The sequence below is a fragment of the Alexandromys fortis genome, unplaced genomic scaffold, assembly GCF_014885135.2.
Source record: "Alexandromys fortis isolate MF-2015 unplaced genomic scaffold, M_Fortis_MF-2015_v1.1 scaffold_17, whole genome shotgun sequence".
Taxonomy (NCBI): Eukaryota; Metazoa; Chordata; class Mammalia; order Rodentia; family Cricetidae; genus Alexandromys; species Alexandromys fortis.
This window is the reverse complement of record NW_026067896.1, coordinates 1,530,822-1,551,340: the sequence shown is the minus strand read 5'-3', so window position 1 is coordinate 1,551,340 and position 20,519 is coordinate 1,530,822. Positions and strand designations below refer to the sequence as shown.

General features: G+C 41.2%; 1 protein-coding gene across 4 annotated transcripts in view; it reads left to right on the top strand.

The window, feature by feature from the left end:
* The window catches only part of Stk3 (serine/threonine kinase 3), a 307,706-nt gene that overhangs the window by 96,463 nt on the left and 190,724 nt on the right, over window positions 1-20,519 (top strand). For all 4 annotated transcript variants that reach the window (XM_050161781.1, XM_050161789.1, XM_050161795.1 and 1 more), the window contains exon 7: window positions 14,696-14,833. In XM_050161781.1, coding sequence (XP_050017738.1) covers window positions 14,696-14,833 — 138 coding nt within the window. The remainder of the gene's footprint in view (window positions 1-14,695; window positions 14,834-20,519) is intronic.

The following is a 20,519-nucleotide window of genomic DNA, read 5'->3' as shown; positions in this document are numbered from 1 at the left end:
CTCTCTCTCTCTCTCTCTCTCTCTCTCTCTCTCTCTCTCTCTCTCTCTCTCTCTGTCTCTCTTTCTTCCCCCTCCCCACTAATTGGCTCATGTTTAGTTTACTGAATGTCATCTGGACTTAGTAAAAAGCAAGTGACCTGCACTGAATTAGTGTAATTGTAACACAAACAGAAGATCGCATAGTTTTGGTCTTACACAGGAAAGGAGAAAGTTGGAGAGATTTCCCTGTTTGATAAATAGAAACTGAAGCTGCAGGGTCCAGACCTGGTTCATACTTGATTTTACCTTTATGGTTTTTTGTTAGATCAGTATTTGGACCTTTGGGTGCTTGTCCCCTATAAGAAAGATTGTTTTTCCTTTTGAAACTCTTATAAGAGTTTTTTTCCCCCTTAATCCTTCAAATGCATTGCATTAAGTTGTGAATTTATTTCCTCTTAATCATAGTTAATATTGTCTAAAACAGAAAAGTACTATTGGGAATTTGGCGTATCATATTCTTTACCCTGAGTAACATTGAAGTGTATTTTCTAAGGCCATTTTGTTAGTTTTTGGTACTCTATATTACACTCTGTTTCATAGAGAAAATAACTCCATTTTCCAAGGGTTTGCAGATCTAAAGAATTCAAATCTCATTTTAAGTAATATATTTTTATTTTAAAAAGAAAGACTTAACTGAATGGTCAGCCCTGAAAAAGGTATATACAATTAATTTTTTTTAGGCTGAGCAGGTTAGTTTTAGGAATATATATGTATATATAAAGATATACATGTCACAACAATTAATGAAAAAAGGCTATGAATTTGAAAGAGTAAGGAGGCTGTTTGGGGGTGTTTTCAAGGAAGAAATGGAAAGGGGAAATGATATAATCTCAAAAATAAAAGCAACAATAATAAAAAAGATTTATATGATCTGAAGAGAAATCAGAATATGTATTTCAAATTTTTAATTATATGACCTTGATTTAATTATTAAGTTTTACTTTGAAGGTATCATGCTATAATAGAGCCATAGTGTCTGTGATTTATACCCTTATTTTATATCACTGCAGGGTAAAGTACAAAAACTGTTAGCCAGTTAAATATTACTTTGATCCTTAATTTAGCTTGTTTTTTTTTTCTTTCAATATGTATTGAAATATTTCTCTCATTTGTTGTGTGTATCGAGGGAGGGAGAAGGGAAGAAGGTAGAAAGGAGGGAGGGGGAGAAGGAGGGAGGGAGGGAATGAGAATGTATGGGTATATCTGTGGTAGTCAGGGGCCACCTTGAATGTCAGCCTTAAGGCTCCTTCCACTTCTTGTTTTAGACAGGGTTCCTCCTTGCCTGGGCCTTTCTAAGTAGGTTAGGCTGGCTTTCGTACATTCCAACTGTCTGCCTCTCTACACCAGTCATTACTGGAACTGCAGGAATACGTCCTCATGCCAGGCTTTCTAGGTGGGTTCTGAACCTCCGTCTTCATGCTTGTGATGCAAGAACTGTGCGGGCTGAGCCCTCCCTGTAGCACCCATCTCTTCAGGTATTTCCCTCCCTACTAGATTGCGCGTCTTCAGAGAACATGTACTGACTGGCCCCAGTCCTAATTTTCTAAAACACCATCATCCTTGGTGTCTAAGGCAGGGTCTGCCACGAAACACACTCAGATATTAACTAGAAGTATCAAAAGGAATGAAATTGATTTAAATTAGTGTTTAAAAATCTATGATCTAAAACTGTTTAAGTACTGAATAATCCAATGAATGTTTGTATAGTGTTTGCGGTGGTAGAAGCCTAGCTGGGCTTTTTGTTTGTTTTGAGACAAGGTTTTTCTGTGTAACAGTCTTGGCTATCTTGCAATTTGCTTTGTATTCCAGACTGACCTCGAACTCACTGAGATCCCCCCTGCCTCTAACTCTCCAAGTGCTGGGTTTAAAAGTGTGCGCCACCACCACCTGGCTGCCTGGATGTTTAACTTACTTGTTGTATCACTTAAACAAAGGTAACTTCTATGTATGTGATTCTGTTTTCTTACATGATAGAATGAGACTTAATACAGTCTGTCATGAAGAGTTACTAAGTTAAGATAGTGCATGTAAAGTTCTTCAGGAGAATGCCCCACACATGCAGATTTTTTTCCTTTATTATTTTAAAAGTTTTTTGGAACCATAGGAAATGTATAGATTTATTGGAGGTATATGATTTGATATTGAGAATACATGTTGAGAGATAAGTAATTAGATAATGGCCTAGGCAAAGGCTCTCTAAGCTGGTAGGACATTTGTGCTTCAGAAGTTGTGGAGAAAGGCTGGGGTGCAGCTCCACACCCTGGAAAGCTGCCTGATGAGCAGGGGAAGGACTGTGAGCCGACAGGCAGGCTGCTTGGTCAGCAGGTGTCACACAGCGCTGTGTTTGCCCTCTCTGCGTGGGAACTGACACGGCATTTAATAATGTATGGAGATCACGACAGAGGTGATAGCCGTTATTGCATTATTGGTAGCAATTGCGGACAATTCTTTCTGACTGTACACCACATACCAGGGTTTTTATATCAATCTCAGTTCAATGGCTGTTATTCTAAAAATGTGCTTTCCAGCGGCCTCTGGGAACTTGCCAGAATGTGAGTTCATGAAGCTCATCTCTGGCCTCTTGACCTGAAATCTCAGGGTGAATTTGGCAGTCTGCAGTGTAACAGGAAAATTCTGTTGCATTTTAAAAATTTAAGAGCTGTTCTTCTGTGTACGTCTATATACTGTCGAGAAAACATGCTTGCTCATGCTTTGATAGTGTTACTGTTAATTATCTGTTATTTAAAGATATATTAAGCATAGTTTAGTAAGTTTCTGATCAGCAAACTCCAATATTCTGTACGGTTCTCTGTATAGCTGTGTAGAAGTCACAGTAACCTGATGGTTTTGGAGCTAGGCTATCTGGGTTCAGTTTCCAACTCTGTCCTGTATTTGCAGAGTATGTAGGAGACAGTTAATATAAAAATAGAGAAATAATTCCTCATAGAATTCTGGTGGAAATGAAAAAGAATGATTCCTCTTAGGGTATTTAGTACACTGCCTGCCATATAAATCATGCTATCTAATCTAGACAGTAATTGCTGTGTCTATCTATATATGTGGCTAAATGTACATTAGACACAATTAGAAATGCCCTAAAGAATGTTCATCATTAGAGCTTTCAGATCAGTGCTTACTGGGGGCCTTAACTTCGGTGTGCTCTTTCTTCCTCGGTGTGTTGGCGGAGTGCTACCCCTTCTTTCTTTTAGCCAGGTTTTGTTTTAAAGTAGGTGCTTTTAGGTTTTTATCTTTGCCCTCTCTTCTCAGTGTTACCTTGTTACCTACATTTTCTTCCATCTCTCTTCGAAGCAGTTCCCACTGAAAACATTCTGAGCTTTCTTACCACCCTGTAAATCCCAAGCTCAGGCATTTTATTATATTTGAGTGACTTCTGTATCTAATTATAAATTTATTGGCAACAACAGGCACAGCACTTAGTGTGTGTTTTTATTGTGGAAAGCCATGGTGCAGTGCTTCGTGATACACAGGTACTAAATAAGTAAATTCATTCATATAAAGTTTGGAGTATTTTGGGTGTTTTTGTACTTTTTATAACTTGGAAGGCGGACATGTCTGTGTCATTTTTTGAGTGCTACCTGAGCATAGCAACCATTGTTTTCATCAGAGCAGCTGCAGCTTCTTGTAAGAGACCCCTGGGACCTGGCCTGGTGACTGTTGGTGCTCCTTCTTAGGAGGAGGGGGTGAGCAGGCCACTGGACACTGCCTGAGATTCTGTTCACTCCTTCCTGTGCCTCTCAGCCACTCTCTGTTCTGCCCCAGCTGCACAGGGTACTGGGAGACCCTAGAGCGGCTGTGGACAGTGAACGGTAAGAAGGGGGCGGGTCTCCACCTGTTCAGCTGTGAGGGACATGGACATACCTTGTGCGGTGAGAATTTCTGATAGTCATGCTTCTGTGCATAACCCTTTGCATGCTCCATAAGTAAGCACAATAAACTCATTGGCTTCCCAAGTTGGACTTTGATGCATCCTACTGAAGTTTATGGTGGCTGACCTATAAGGAGCAGGCACTCAGTTATTCATACCTCTGCAGGGAAAGACATTTGCAACAGTGGTGTAGGTCAGTAAATGTAATAGTGCACACCTGTAGCCCCAGCATGGGGGAAGTGGAGGCTGGAGGACTAGAGTTCAAGGCTAGTTTAGCTGCACAGTGTAGTCTGAAGCCAACTGTGGCATGCACACATACACGCACACACACACGCACACACACACACGTTTATATATGATGAAACTTGAAGGAAAGAGGAGCATTATCTGCTTCATCATTAACATTAGCAGCTTGAGTGCCGCCCTGTTCAGCCCTGAATGAATGAAATCAAAAGAAAGGGACTCGCGTTACAGTTTTCTTTTTTTCTCTGAAAAAAAAAATGGTTCTTTTATCCATTTTATACTCATAGTTCATCATATTTTATTTTTGGTGTAGTTCAGCTTTGAGAAACAAAATGGAAATTCTTTAGGTTAGCATCTGAAATGCTAATTTTGAACTTTACTATGGCACTTGTCCAAGAGAATCTGTTAAAAATTTTCCTCTAGGTCAAATCTAAGTTGAGAAGAATGAGGTAACTTTAATATGAACCCAGATTGTAATACAGTCTTTCTCTCCAGTGAGTTGCCAAACTCACTGTTCCATTTGTATTTGGAGTTGGGGAAGCTGAGTTAATATGGATGTTTGCCAATGATAGCAAATCCTGGCAAGAGAGTCTTGTTCCCTGTGCTTAATTATGTGGTTTTAGTATAGCGTCTTTTACATATTTGTTGGTACTTACTAGTCTTTCGAGGTGAGTTTACTTGTTTGCCAGTGTCATCTACACTTTGTTCTTCCCGAAGTTAATCATTTACTGACAATTCTCCCGTCTTCCTAAGAAAGCCAGTTAAAATTGTGTGTGTGTTGTTTGCTGTATATATATGTTGTGTGTGTGTCCATCATACATGTTTTATTTAGCTATCCAGTTCCATCTCTTTGTGAGGTTTTACAGATTATCTTTTATTATAGGTGCCATCACAAAGGTTAAGATGTAGGCATGGTAACCCATCACGTGTTTATTCATTGTCTTGCCAGTACTAGGTAGCAAACTCAGAGCACTGCATGCTCGGCAAACAGTTCCCTATTGAGGTGTATTCCCAAACCCATCTCATTTGTGAGTGCTGTTCTCACAAATTTGTGAGTGCGTTTTAGGCACTGAGACGTAACAATGAGTGAAACAAGAGTTCAGTTTTTTAAAAGGTACTTATGTGACAGGAGAGAGGATACGTTGTATATGCACGTATTTAAAAATGATATCAGGTATCGATAGTATAAGAGGCACACATAATGACAACTGTGTTTATGATATGTCCACACAGGAGGGTTGAGAAAGGTTATTTGATAAGTTGGCTGTTAGGATTAGTACAGATAAAGGAGGAAAATAAATGAACCATGCAGATCTTTGAGCGAATGTTTCCTTTAGAAGAAACTAAATGCAGTATTTGGTATAAGGAACAGCAAGGAGGCTCAGATGACTGTATCTGGGTAAGATGCAAGAGGAGTGGGAGGTGAGGAAGCTGGGTAGCAGGACCAGAGCACTGGGGCGTGAAGCCATCGGAGGGTCTTACGCAGAGGAATGTTGTGTTTTGATGTTGGATTTAAAAGTTACTCTTTTTATTGAGTAGGGTTAGTAGCTGTACAAGGTTGCAAGCAGGGAATATAAGCAGTGGAGATGTTGCTTCTTCAGTGTTTCAGGCAGGAGATGGTGGGGGCATATTGTAAAGTGTGTGCTCTGCCATGATCCTTTCTTAAGAAAGATACCCACCCTGAAAGATATCCACTTCCTTTTTTATTTTTATTTATTATTATTATTATCTTTAATTTTCAAGATAAGGTTTCTGTTTGTAGCCCTGGCTGTTCTAGAGCTCATTCTGTAGACCAGGCTGACCTCAAACTCAGAGATCCCCTGGCCTCTGCCATCTGAGTACTGGGATTAAAGGCTTGTGTCATTCTAACAGGAAGTTAATTAATATCTATTAGAAGCACCTCGGGCAGGCTTGTGGATAAGAGCCAGGGTTTTCAGGCTTATAGGAGACAGCTTCCTCAAGCTACCCCATTTCCTCCTTAGTCCCCTGTCTGAACAAACTGTGCAGGCTCATCCAGGAATAATGCTCTTAAATTAGTTAATGTTCTGAGCCTCTGTGAGTTTCTGAGGTGTGTTTCACACATACCACAAGAGCTCTTTTTTCCCCTCACAGCTATGAAATAAGATAATGTCCCTCACATTATCCCCTTCCGTCTTGAACACTTGCCAGTGGTGCATTTGGAGCTACAGTGAAAATAGCTGTTATCCATCCCTTTGTGGGACGGCGTGATGTGGTCTGCCTCTCCGTCACTGAACTGGGCTGGACTCCGCAGTGGGAAGGGAGATGTGCCGCACAGGGATGCACAGGTGTGAAGGAGACAAAGATGGAGCTTGACCTTTCTGGAAGTGCTGGAGAGAGAAAGGGGAAGTTAAAGGGTGGGCCTGAAAGTGTAAAGGAAATCCTGCCTCCCCCACAGTCAAGGATCAAGAATGAGGTCTGTGGCCACCATTTTATTCAGTACAAGGTAGGAAATTCTGATCAGGACAAAAGACAAGAAGCAAAGACATACAGTGGAAAGGAAACAGTGGAACTGTCCTTCATCCAGAATTCCACAGATCTGCACGTGCATGAAGACATGCACACAGAACGTAGAGGATGCAAGTACGCATGCTAAAATCCATGGCAGTTCTCTGTCCTTAGCCACGAACTCATGGGTATCAACGATAGAAACACAGTAGCACTTTACTGGCACTTAAAATAACTATTTTATGCATAAACTTTACAACCCATTTTGATTTTTTTTCCACTTCAATTTTGGTAGAATTTTAGCAGTTGTTTTGTTCTTTGAAATAACTCTTTCCTCAGGGTTTTCATCTACTTTTCTACTTTAAATTTCATATCAGGCTTGGCAGCAAGTGCCCTTATCTGTTGAGGCCTTTTGTGGGCTCCTTAATTGATTTGTTTTCTCATCATTACCTGAAGGCTCTCCTGTTTCTGCTGTCACACTTCTGCTAACCCTGCTCACTTCTCATCACTTACGCTGTTGTCTTCCTGATTTATGGTGGGATAAGTAATTGTTAGTTGAATACTGGACATAAAAATGTTTTTGATCTCCAAGTCTTATGCACATTCTATGCTAGGTATGCTTTGCTCAAGCTGGGAACCAGTAGAATTTGAACTCCCGTCCCTACCCAGCTTTTCTCGTCACCCAGTGGCAGGAGTGGCTCTGCATTGCTACTGGGTGGACTCAGTTCCTGCTCCCCACACAGACTCCATTGCTTGGTGCAGTGGAAAAGTCTTGGTGGTTCTGTTGACCTTCCCAGTCGTTAGGACAAGGGCAGATGGTTACTACTCAGCTCAGGTGTTAGTCCAAGCTCCTGTGGTCTCCATGACAACGCTAGATGGCATGATGTGCACAGAGGGCTGAAGGTCTTCTGGTCACTGTGTCAGAGGTCCTGAGCTGTTGTTTTGTAAAGTTGCATAAAGGTGGGAGTTTGGATGCGTAGGATGGGGCTGTGGGTCCTTGCCATCCAAGCATTCCAGCTGCCTAGCGACCTATAAGTCAAACTGTAAAATACAGTGAAATACAAATGTATGTATAACATAGGCATGCAAATATCTTTTCTGTTCAGGTAGCCTACCGCTGAGATAGTGAACTTTTGTAATTCTCCATTTCCTCTGCTTATGGATCCTGCCTGCAAAACTGGAATGTTTCCCGAGTTTGCTCAGTACAGAGGGGTTTGGAGTTGGCGCTGTGTCTTCATACTCTTAATGTGAAAAAACACTGACTACAAAAAAAGTTTCTCAGGTGATTCTGACTCGTAGCCAATGTTGAGAACTCATGACCCAGGCTTTGGAATTGCATAGTTGCTTGTGGTTCATGAGATGTTTTAAAGAAGAATACGGAGTTAGATATTGCTACATTGTTTAAGAAAAAAAATACTGTTTTCTCTATATTTTTCCTAAGGTATAGTCCAAAGCATCCCTAAAGTGAGACTGAGGAGTTCCAAGGGGCGGGCTGTTTTCCTCTTCTGCCCTTGCCTAGATTCCTGCAGTTTTGATAACTTGATTAACTAATATACCTTCTATAATACTCAGGCTCTATACTTTGGTGTTAAGTTGTGACACTTTTTTTTTTTTTTAATTCGTCAGGATGGTTTTATGCCAAATGTTAACTTTGAGAGTGGAGCTTCTGTTCCTAGGTGATAATTCTGGTTCCTGGAGTCTTTGCCCATGCGGTCACTTTGCTGTGATGACCATTCTACATCCTTCCACGGGAGCCTGTACCTTTCCCTTCTGGATCATGCTCTTCATACTAAGCCCTCAGCCTGCATGTCGTGGAACTCACTCACTCACTTCCCAAGGGCTGCACTAGGCTGGTGTTTACAAGAGAAGACTGGGGAGCGATGGGAGCAGTGGAACTGTTAGTCTAGGAGGGGCTGAGACTCACAGCGCCCAGGTCGCATTGTTTTCCCTGTGACCCGCGGTGGGAAAGGGTTCAGCTTCACTGTGGACCGACTGCGTTGGTGAAACGAAAGTAGACATTATGATTCCTTCTGCTTTCTGGTCTATCTGTAGTACTTTATAGTTTTGATCTTGTCCTAGAAACTTGCCAGGTGATGCAGAGGCTGTAATGACGAGGACCCATTTGTTTCTCTGATCTTCTGGTCACATCTTGTGATAGGTGATGAATCTTTCTGTCTGTCTCATTTGCACACGACTTGGATTTGCCTTAAAGTAAAGGCGTTTGCCTCCAGGTTGTCCTGCGTTTCCGGTGTTTTATATAATTTAGAAATTAGACCTAAAGTAGCGTGACTTCAGAGTAGATACTAGAGGCTATAGGACTAATGGTAACATACGAGAGCGGTTAGCTTGTGGAAAAGGACTAGAAGTCTTTCTTCACTTGAGCTTCGTCTGAGGAACAGCCCCAAGCCAAACACGGGAGAAGTGCTCGGCCAGTGAGAATGTCTAAGAAAGAACAGGTGCCCCTGGCTGGCTCTGGAGCTTTGTCTGCTCTCAGCACTAGCCCACTCAGAGTCCGTGTAGTTCTTTCCCTCTTTAAAATAAACCAGTTCTGTCTCTGTCACCACCCTGGTGTGTTGCTGTCTTGGCACAGAAGAGCCAAAATCAGGTGTCCTCTGAAGCCCTCTCTGGGTAGGTACCGAGCACGGCTTTTCCGTCCCCCTTTCTTCTCTCTTCCTCTTCTAGATCCAATGACAAGGGTGAGCTTGCTTTCCTCCACATTCCTAGCTTTCTTCTTGTTCTCTGACCCCTGTACCCAACCGAAAGGTATAACTTTCTTTCTATCTCTGTCTTCCTGGATATTTGGATTTTCATTTTATCTTCCCTGGTGGTTTGCTCTTTAGACAATAGTAAAAATTTCCCTAAGATTCCTCTCGAGACTAGAGAACCTGCCTTTCCACAGTAACCGTGGGACTGTCCAGCAGAGTATTCTCGATGATAAGTTGGTAGCCTCTGTCCACAAGTAGCCAGAATTCCATTGCACTCTTTTCTCTAGGCTACATTCCAGGCCTGCAGATGGGTGTTGCTGCCCTTGTGAGTGACTGTGGGAGTTCCTCTAACTCGAGCTGGACCGATTGTGAGTTTACTGGTGTTCGCTGCCCTGGTGAATGAGTGTGGAAATTCCTCTAACTCGAGCTGGAACAGTTGTGGGTTTCTAGTCCCAGTACTTTACTCAGTGTGCACCATAGGAGCTGCCGAGCGGGAGTGAGGTTTGCTTCTTCCCTTTCCACACTTGCATTTGCATTTTCTTTCAAACTAGCACAGTAATGTTTGCATGGCTAGAACTTTACACCTGGACTGTTAACATCTTTTGTATACAAAGATCTAGCTCCAACCGTCTCACTTGTATGAAAAGAAAACACTGATGTTGCAGTTAGGAGGCCTGTGTTTCCCATCGAGGTCCAGTTTTAGCTTCATTTATTGTTTGTTCATTACCCGTGTGCTTTGTTTACTCTTGCACATAGCTCTGCTGTTCCTTGTAGTTCCCCCTCCCCTCATTTGCTGGGAAGCTGACTTGTGCTCTTGTATTCGTGAGTCTCTGTTAGCCTGGCTGCTCCTGTACATCCACAGATGAGCTGCCTTTGCTCAAACGTGGTGTTGACTCCTTATGCGGAGATTGTAAGTCCAGGTGGGACAGCTTCTCAGTGAAGCCTTTTCTACAAGCCCGAGCTCTACTGGGGTAGAAAATAATTAGATCTTTTGAAGCACATTTACTTTTTTACTTCTTGAGAATACTTGTGATCAGGGAAATTAAAAACAAAGCAAAAAATACCCCTTAATGATAGGTTCAGAATGTAGTTAAGTAATATATTGTATAGAAACAAGCACAGGATAATCATATAATTTATTGTACTAACATTCTTCAATCAAATGGTGTTAGAGATAAGATAAATTATATGGCTCTAATGTGTGTCTGCTATTTGGTTGGTGGCAGGGATGTCTAAGGCTGGCCACCGATTATCAACACTTTCTATAGCAAGGGCTTATGACTCATCAACTTATACAAACCCTAGAGACCCTTAAGAGGATCCTCAAGGTTGGTCGAACCCAGTAAAGACTGAGAAAATCTACTAGCCTACTATTGGTTTCCTAAAAAGCTAAAGACAGAAACGAAAGATATAGTGGTTTTCTTGGAGACATTTTGAGAGACTTATTTACTTGAATTGTATGCTCAGTGTTCATGCTTACTTAGTGCTTGTTTGTGAGTATGATGTGACATTTATATTCCCTTTATGGTGTACTGGGTAAATAACAGTTAGAGTTAAGCTTTTTATCCTTGGGTTTCTAATAGCTACTGCCAGGTGAGCCTTAAATGTTAAGATTATCTGATGATAAGGGTGCAGCTTATTGGCTCAAAGTTCAAAGGAGAGCATTGGCTTCAAGGACATAAATCACTGGGCTGTTATCTCTAGTTTGTAACAGAACAGCACTGAGGGACGGTTATCTAGACAATCTAGTATCTACCTGCAGTTAGAGGCTGAGGTCAGCTCTGTGGGCTTAGGCCTTTGAACCATTCTGCAAGAAGAGGTTCAGATTTACCATTTTCCATGGTCAGAGGAACATGGACAGGTGATTCGGTGTCCTTTCTGAAGCTGCTGTTTATTTTGTCCAATCTCGAAGATTCACTGGCGTCTAATATAACTATGGAGTCATCAGAGATGAATCCAGTTATTGAGAGACAGAATTTCATGTGTTTGTTTCATATGTTTATTAATTTTTCTCTCCAAGTTGTGAGTTCTATGGGTTCCAGATAGTATTTTAGAATTTGTAACATCAAATCTTACAAAGTCACATGCTTAAAGGGACCATTAGGTAAAGTAGATGATTGAGTGACCAAGTGAAAAAGCCTTGCAAAGAAAAGATGTAAACGCCCTGGTTTAAATCAGCCTCAGGCCGAGAGATCCTTACCTTATAGGTGGAAGCCCAGTGCTATTGCGTGGCCAGTGACCTGTCAGTTTATAAATTCTGTCAGCGTCAGCTAACTAAATAGAAAACGACCTTATAAATATTTGATTTTGTGTGCTTGTTTGGCTTTTCAATATTAATATTGGCTATTCTGTTTTTGAGGAATAATCCCAGGTGTAATGGGATATAATACGTAAGAATGTTCACTTCCGTTAAAGGATAGGCCTTTTTATTTTTAGGTTGATTTAATTTATTTTATCTTTATGAACATTTTGCCTGCCTGTATGTCTGTGCATCATGTACACATCTGGTGCCATGGAGGTCCCAGGACTAGAGTCTCCATCAGCTGGGAGCCTCCATGTGGGTGCTGGGGATTTTACACGGGTCCTCTGCAAGTATTAAATCCCGAGCCTTTTCTGTAGTCCCAGCTTTACTGTTTCCAAGGACATGGTTCTCCTTCCCCACGCCTCTCTCCAGCAGCTGTCCCTTGAGCTGGAAGTACTGCATCTTGGTGGTTGGATTTGGCTTTTCCTAATGATTAGTGACTAATGTCTTCCATGTGCTTATTAGCGTTTTTGTTTCTTCTTTGCAACAATGTTTATTTAGTGCTTTACCTATTTTTAGGGATCTTTGATGCCTTCTAGCTTTCATTTCTTCCATGTACTTCTCTACTCTGGGTTGCCTTTTTGCTCTTGTGATTGTGTCCTTGATGCGGAAGCATTGAGTTTCTAGGAAGTTCACCTTCCTTATTTTTTCTTTTATTGCCTGAACTTTTGTTCCATACAAGAAGTCATTGCCATGGCCCTTTCCTCATATGTCTCCTTCTTACAGTTTTATGGTTTTAGCTCTCGGGGCTAAGTCCTTGATAATTTTGAATTTCATTGTAGCGTGAACTTCGTTTCTTTCACATACGCATAGCCAGTCTCCCTGATGCTGCTTGCTGAGAAGACTTGGTGTCAGTGTTCTGTCTCTCATGCTTGGTTGAATTGGCTTCAGTTTGTTAATGGCCACAGTTGTGACTGCAATGAGCCTAAGCAATCTTTTCTGCCAGCTGCTGCCTTATGAAGTTGTAAGCCTTTCTGTGCTTTCTTCTCCACTGAGAAATTGGAGGAAAGACTTGGCAGGTCTGTTTGCTGACAGTAGCATCACCATTTGTCATGTCTTATATCTTCTTAGTATTTTTTTTAAGATTTAATAATCATATATGCCCGTTGAAACTTAAAAAAACATCATGGTGCTTTTCTGATGTTTTAAATGACAGCCTTGTTTGTAAATCTGAAATTTCATTTTAACACTTCTCTAAATTTAGGTTATAATTCTGTAAAATTAAAGGATTGAACTAAATATCCTGTTGTATATCTTTCAGTATGAATGATTTCAAAACATTTATATATGCCTTTTTGCCAATTAATAAAAATTCAGTGCACAGTAGAAGCTCTGTCTTGTGCAAGGAATACATGAAAACTGACACGTAGAACATGTGATCGTGTAACTCTGTAGCTGTTATCTTTTCTTCCTGTGTGGACAGAAGTTTTGCCATGAATATTTTTAATTCTCTTTTAATAACAAAATCCTTAGTTTCTAAAAGTTATAATTTATAGCATTATTACATCTGTCTTTTTATGCATAAAGCATAAATAGCCTAACATACATAAAAGTTGCATCTGACAGAGGGAAAGGCATGGGGGTGCATTGTAGTGATATGCGCGGCGGGGCTGCGTCCCCAGCACCCCAGCCGCCTGCTAACTTATGCCCCGAAATCATTACACGGACACTGTATTCTTTTAAACACTGCTTGCCCATTATATCTAGCCTCTTCTCGGCTAACTCTCACACCTGGACTAGCCCATTTCTAATAATGTGTGTAAGCACCCCAAGGTGCGCTTACCGGGAAGATTCTAGCCTACGTCCATCCTGGGTCTGAGCTTCATCGCGTGTGTCTCTGAGCGCAGAGCTATTGCGTCTACCCAGGAGAGCTGNTCCATCCTGGGTCTGAGCTTCATCGCGTGTGTCTCTGAGCGCAGAGCTATTGCGTCTACCCAGGAGAGCTGAGCATGGCGTCTCTGCTCCAGAGAGCAGAGCTGTCGAGTCTGAGCTCACTTCCTCTTCCTCCCAGCATCCTGTTCTGTTTACTCCTCCCACCTATGTTTTAACCTATCAGGGCAAGCAGTTTCTTTATTTAATTAACCAATGACCTTCCTCAATCAGGTGCATTCTTAAAGGGAAAGACTTCCCAGACCTAGAAAGTGAGAATTTTAGGGTGCTGCTTGTTTGTGTCTTTCTGTGTAAGAGTCCCAGGATTGTATGCTGTATGTACATATTTATGGTTGTTAAAACCTCATCTGTTGTGTTAATTGTATAATTATATAAATTTATTTATAATTATAATTTAATTATATAAATTTACATATTAAGTATGAGTAATTTTTACCTGCTCTAATTCATTTTATTTCACAAAATTTTTGTTACTGCAATTTGCCTTTTGTGTTTTTATAGCATGTAGGAATAAAAGTTATTATTTATTGTGTGTATTTTACTTTTGTTTCCTTGGTTTTGTTTTCTAGCATGGAACTTGGAAGCAATGGTTAAGAGACTGAGAGAAGGAGACTTTTTATAGCTTTTTAAATTTGAACTATCTGAATACATTATCACAGATATTAAATATTTAGCACTTAGCCTATTTCTGATAAATTGAAGTGTTATATTTTAAACCCTTTTCATTTAGTATTCAATCCAGTATTCAAGTCATAGTAATTTTATTTACGCTGAAGTAATTTGGTAAGAGATGCAGATTAGATTACTGCTGGCCCTTTAGAACTGAAATAGGAAGTAAGTCTGGCACACAGTAGCAAGGTTTGGAGACATATCTTTGATAGGAATATCTTTGGTAAAAGGGCTATAAATGCACCTTCTTTGGAGATAGATTCAGAAATCACAAATAAAATAAATGATGTGCTCAGTGAGCTGCGGTTCAGGTAGAAGGGTTTGGTGGGAAATGATTGCATTAGCGGCAGATGGACTTGGCTCCCGATTGCAATCTTGTGGGGATTCCTGTACTTGTACTTATTTTTTAGATTTAGACTCTGACAAGATGGAAAGCTGCTTCTCCGGTTGTCCTCCTGTGCTTACCGTGTCCTTTGCATGTTTCATCTCCATTAGGCTATCTTTATGATCCCCACAAACCCGCCACCAACATTCAGGAAGCCTGAACTTTGGTCTGATGACTTCACCGATTTTGTTAAAAAGTGCTTAGTGAAGAGTCCTGAGCAGAGAGCCACCGCAACACAGCTGTTACAGGTCAGTGCCGACACGGAGGGACTTCTGGTGGCTTCCGGGTGCTGACAGCCAGGGCTGCAGTCTCGTGACAGCCCTCGAAGATCTGAAACCTGAGTTGGGACGCATGTGTTCAGCTCTTCTGCGTTTCTCTTTGTCTCCCATCTGTTCCCAGTTCATTTTCTTACTGTTCCCATTCTCTCCTCTCTTGAGTTCTTATCTCTATAGGTTTTATTTCCCAGGCTTTTCCATGACTCAGCCTTTCTCCCTGGACTTTTTGTTCCTCTCTAATATATGTAATATATGTAAATCCAAGGTCCCTGAATGCCTTGAAAAGATTTCATGTTATAAGTGCTAGCTACAAGTTTACCTAAGTGAAGTTTTAGTATCCCTACTATAAATAAACTTTGTATCCAGAACACCAAGAGGCTTTTTAAAAATCTTAGGAAATTTAAAGCAAAAAGAAATAACTTAATACTTGTAATTAATAAGTTTTTAGAACTTTTTTCCCTCAACAGAATTGCCTCAGAACTCTCAACTGATAAGTGTGCCTCACAGTGTGTCTCTCACGAACAAATCTGATAATTTTCAGATGCTTCTTACTGTCAAATGATAAAAGAATTCAAACAGCAGTCCCTAAGCTACTACTAAACATAAACTAACCCGACTAAAGGCTCGTGAAGCTCTGTAGTGCTTAGGAAAATCATACAGGGCTTACTCTTCATCAAAATCAGTATTTCTGTGTCTATTTTTAAAAATCTGTATATTCTTTGTTCCAGCAATTTCATTTTAACACTTCATTATGAAACATTAACCATGTATAAAATCATATATGAATATGGTCCATCAAGAGGAGTTATTAGGAAACGCGTGTGTGCACGCGTGCACACACACACACCAGTGCCATAAAGAAAACTAGTTATTCAGTGTCTCCTTGGGCAGGTCATTGCAAGGGTGAGAGGCAGGAATGGGATGGAGATTTATTTGAGTTTTGAGTTATGTTCAAGTATTATTTTAAAATTTAATTAGTTAATGATTAAGATGACAAGTTTGGGTCAGCATTAAGACACTAGCTGGCGAGTCTGGCAGCCGTGGTGGGAGGAGAGAACAGATCACCCAGTTTCTTCCCCCCCTCCCTGTGCTGCCGCTACCACCCATGCACTGCTGTCTCTCCCAACAGACAAGTGTAGTTTAAAAATGAAGGGAAGAGGGCCCTGAGACCACATGGTGGACAGAGAAGACCAACTCGCACAACACACTAAATAAAAACATAATAAAATATCTTTAAACTAAAAAATTAAGAAACAGTAAATTTTATGTGAGGTTTATTTTTCCATGATAAAAATTGAAAAAGCAGTTGATCAAAGCATTTATTTTGAAAGAGTATTAACTTTCCACGAAAATGTTAAGCAAGCGAATCAAGAGCTTCTTGGTATCATTGTCTCAGTGAACATGTGAATGATTCAGCACAAAAGAGACAACAGGAAGAAAAGGTCTGAAAAGAGAGCAGAAAAAGTAAAACAGTGTATCTGGGCACTGATGTCTTTTCTTTTAAGATAACTTATTTATTTCTAGCTTTCCCTTCTAGGGTAAAAAAAGAAAAAGCTTTGTTTTTAAGTTAAGAAGGCTGGAAACACTTAAACTATGTCAGTATAATTCCTTATTTTTGTGGCAAAGGGTATTATAGCCCAGTAGAATTAAATGACTCACTGAAGATGCCATAGTAAGCCCGTGATTATTCTAGATAGATTCCATTTGTTCTAGCCCTGTTCTTTTAAAGATATTTTAATTAGGTTTATTTATTGAGTCTGGGGTGGTCATACATGCAAGCCACAGCACACATGTGGAGGTCAGAATACAACTTGTGGGGGCTGGCTCTCTTGTACTCTGTAGGTTCCTGGTTTAAACTCGAGGTTACCCACTAAAGCTGTGTTGCCAGGCCTAAGCCCACGCACGCTTTATTCCTTCTGCCTCTCTCCAGGAATGGCAGATTAACTGAGGGGCTGGAGCATGGTGTCTGTGACTCGCTTTTGCCAGTTCCAGCGAGACGGAGGAGCACCTTTCCCTTCCCGTGTGGCCCCATTATGCTGTAATCACCTCAAATATGTCCTCTTTGTAGTGGAGAGCCACATCAGTTCTATAATATTTGCTTTAAATGTAAAACATAATTGAGGAAACACACAAGAAGGAAAATTTACTGACTGACCCTGTTTTTGTTCTCCCGTTGTTAGTTTTCCTGATACCCAAGGTTCCTTCCACCATTTCCCTTTTTTACAGAAGTATTTTAACCACACTTTTAGAAGTTTGTGTGGTAATTCTTTTAGTAATATTATGGGTTGGCGGTTCATTTCCTCACATCACGTGAGAATACGTAGTTAGGGACCCCACGTGTTTCTGTCGGGGGAGGCCATAGGCCCCTCTCTGGGCTCCAGGTTCTTAGGGGGGGATTGCATTTGGATAGTTTACTGCTTGCTGTCCAGTAGTTTTTGCGTTGGGGTTGGTGTAGCTTCTAGAACATGTTATTTTAAGCCCCTCTCCCAAATTATGAAAACTTTTTCAAATATGCTTTCACAGCCTCACCTTGTTTTTTATTTCTTGACGCAGCATCAGATCCTGTATCAGCCTGACAAACCCCCAGCCCAGAGGTTGTCACCTCCCACTTTACTGTATCCCCATCACCCCTCTTTACTGTATTCCCATCACCCCTCTTTACTGTATCCCTATCACCCCCTCTTTACTGTATCCATCACCCCCTCTTTACTGTATCCCCATCACCCCCTTTCCTGTATCCCTATCACCCCCTCTTTACTATATCCATCACCCCCTCTTTACTGTATCCCCATCATTCCTTCTTTCACTTTTGAGACCATGGATTCTTTTTTGTCTTGATTTTGCTCACCAACCTATTGATCTAGTTATTCAGGTAGCAAAAGAAAACGCAAAGCCCGCCCCCACAGTGACACACTTCCTCCAACAAGGAAGGCCACACCTCCTAATAGTACCACTCCCTTTGCGGGCCATTTTCTTTCAAATCACCACAATCATGCTGTTGGACTCTAGATTTGTCCCCCCATCTAACTAGGTAGCTAGTTAGCTTCTGTCTGTCAGTAATCTAATCTGTCTGTCTGTCTGTCGTCTGTCTAACGTCTGCCTAACTTCATGGTAGAGACTGGAGGTGGCTAGACAAACACTCTAGCACCGAGCTATGCTTCTCGCCCTTTTGCTTTTTGTTAGTTGCTCACTGAGCTGTTTCTTTGGACCTGAATTTACTGTGTAGCGCAGACAGCCTTGAACTTGTGATCCTCCTGCATCTGTTTCCCAAAGAACTGGAATCAGAGGTCTCAGCCACCAGTGCTGCTTTTTATTATTGTTATTATTATTATTATTATTCTCAGTTCTTGGGATCAAATTCAGCATTTCATAAATGTTAGCTGGCATTTTACTACAGATATCCACCTGGGTCCTCATTTAAATACAGTGTTACAGCGAGCATCCTCATTCTCTATTTCAGGGGGTAGAGGGTACCATCCTATTCCTTCCTTGGTCTCCTTTGACATTGCTGGAAAGGCTTGTTAGTCTTTGCTGAGGATGAGGTCATGCTCTGATTGCTCCAGTGGCCTACACTGACACTGGCCTCACCATAGCAGAATAATGGTGACGGTTCAGGCCTCTCATTGTGACCCTGCTCCAACAGGGAGAGAGTGGTGATGCTTATTAGCACCTGGTAAAGATCTAAGCCCAGGATTCATGTGGTCTTTACTGACACTTTCCAGTTGAGGACAGAGTCCTTTGTGGGCATGAATCTCCATGTTAGCAGTTGGTCTTTGTTGGTATCGTCTTAGAAAACCTGGACAGTTGAGGGGACAAAAGTCTAAATTCCTCACCATTTTGCCAGTGGAGGTCTTGCCATCGTGTTCTCCGTGATGTGTGCTCATAATAGAAAGGCTGTGAACTAGATTATCTGTTTTCTGGCTGTGTGGCTTTACACTTGATCTTAGTCAAAAGGCCGAGAAGCGATAGGCTGTGTGGCTTTAGACAACACTTTCTACAGGGGCAGAGGCTTTGCAGAGAGTGATCATTGGTGCCTGTGGTGTATCAGAGTGGAGGGGATCTCATGGCTCCTCACCCCAGATCAGTAGGCAGAGGCACTCCTCTCCAGGGAGGAACTCAATAGTTTATCTAGTCCTGAGGATCAGCATTAAGCAGATATACGTATCTGAACAATACTCAGTGAACTAGCAGGTTGTATTTACAAGTGTGTGTGTGTATGTGTATGTATGTTTGTGTGTGGACATGGTGACTTTCTGTGTAACACTCAGGCTATCCTTGAACTCACGATTCCACTGTGGTTACAGGGATTAAAGGTGCACCTCCATTCCTGGCCTGCCAGTTCCTCTTTGTTGGTTACAGTCGCATGTGAAGCAGTTACATAGAAAGCAGGAATACAGGTGGAACTGGACAGGTGGAGATGCTTGAGGTTCTGCGCATTTAGCTCTGAGAAGAACACTATTGTGAGTGTATGGTAAATGACAAAGTTAAGATGTACTTTGGAAGCGAGATATAACTACGGTTTCAACAGCTAGTGCAGGGGACAGTCAACAGCTAGTGCAGGGGGACTATAGAGCTGCTTGCGTGGATGATTAGACCTTTGTGTCAATAGAGCATAATATTATCTGCTGATAAATTTAACTGTGATAAAGAATTAATTGTGAAATGATGGTAAGAGTTTTTCTTACTGTTTTTTTCTTTACTTGATCTTCCTTCCTTCCTTCCTTCCTTCCTTCCTTCCTTTCTTTCTTTCTTTCTTTCTTTCTTTCTTTCTTTCTTTCTTTCTTTCTTTCTTTCTTTCTTTTTTCAAGATAGGGTTCTCTGTGTAGCTTTGGAGCCTGTCCTGGTACTTGCTCTGCTCGAACTCACAGAGATCCGCCTGTCTCTGCCTCCCAAGTGCTGGAATTAAAGGCATGTATCAGCATCACCCAGCGATAGTGTTTTCTTATTCGACAGTTTTATCAAGTAATTTGTTACCATGTTAAAGCCCTTTCCAAGTGTCTTTAATTTCTCCATCACTGGTTGCTTTTGTCTGAATGTATTTTTGTGTTCTATTAGTCTTTATTAAAATAATCAAAGTTGTTTTCTTCTGATCATATATACTGCTGAATAAATTATAGACATTGTGTTTTGATTCCGTGTATTTCCCTTCTGCTGTCTCTCATGCTCTTCTCCTCGAAGAAGTGTTTAGGTCTACTCAAGGCTGATGGGGTGGCTTAGCTAGTACAGGCCCTTGCTGCCAGTATTGACGGCCTGACTTCCATCCTTGGGACCCACATGGTAGAAGGAAAGAGAGAGCTGACTCCACAAGTTGTTCCTGACCTGCACATATGTACTCACACACACCCATACACACACACACACACACACACACACCCATAGACACACATACAGACACAGGCGCAGGCACACACACACACACACACATAGACACATATATGCACACACACATAGACACATATATGCACACACACAGACAGACATACACACAGACACATACACACAATTTTCAAATGTAATTAAAAAGAGTTCAAGTCTGTTCTGATGGATTTCCTTTTGTTTATCAGAGTGCATGACTTATAAAATAATAGAGAACGTAGTCATTTCTTAGCTAGGTGAGGGGAGTAAGGACAGAGACAGCAGCCAACATGAGGCGGGAGTT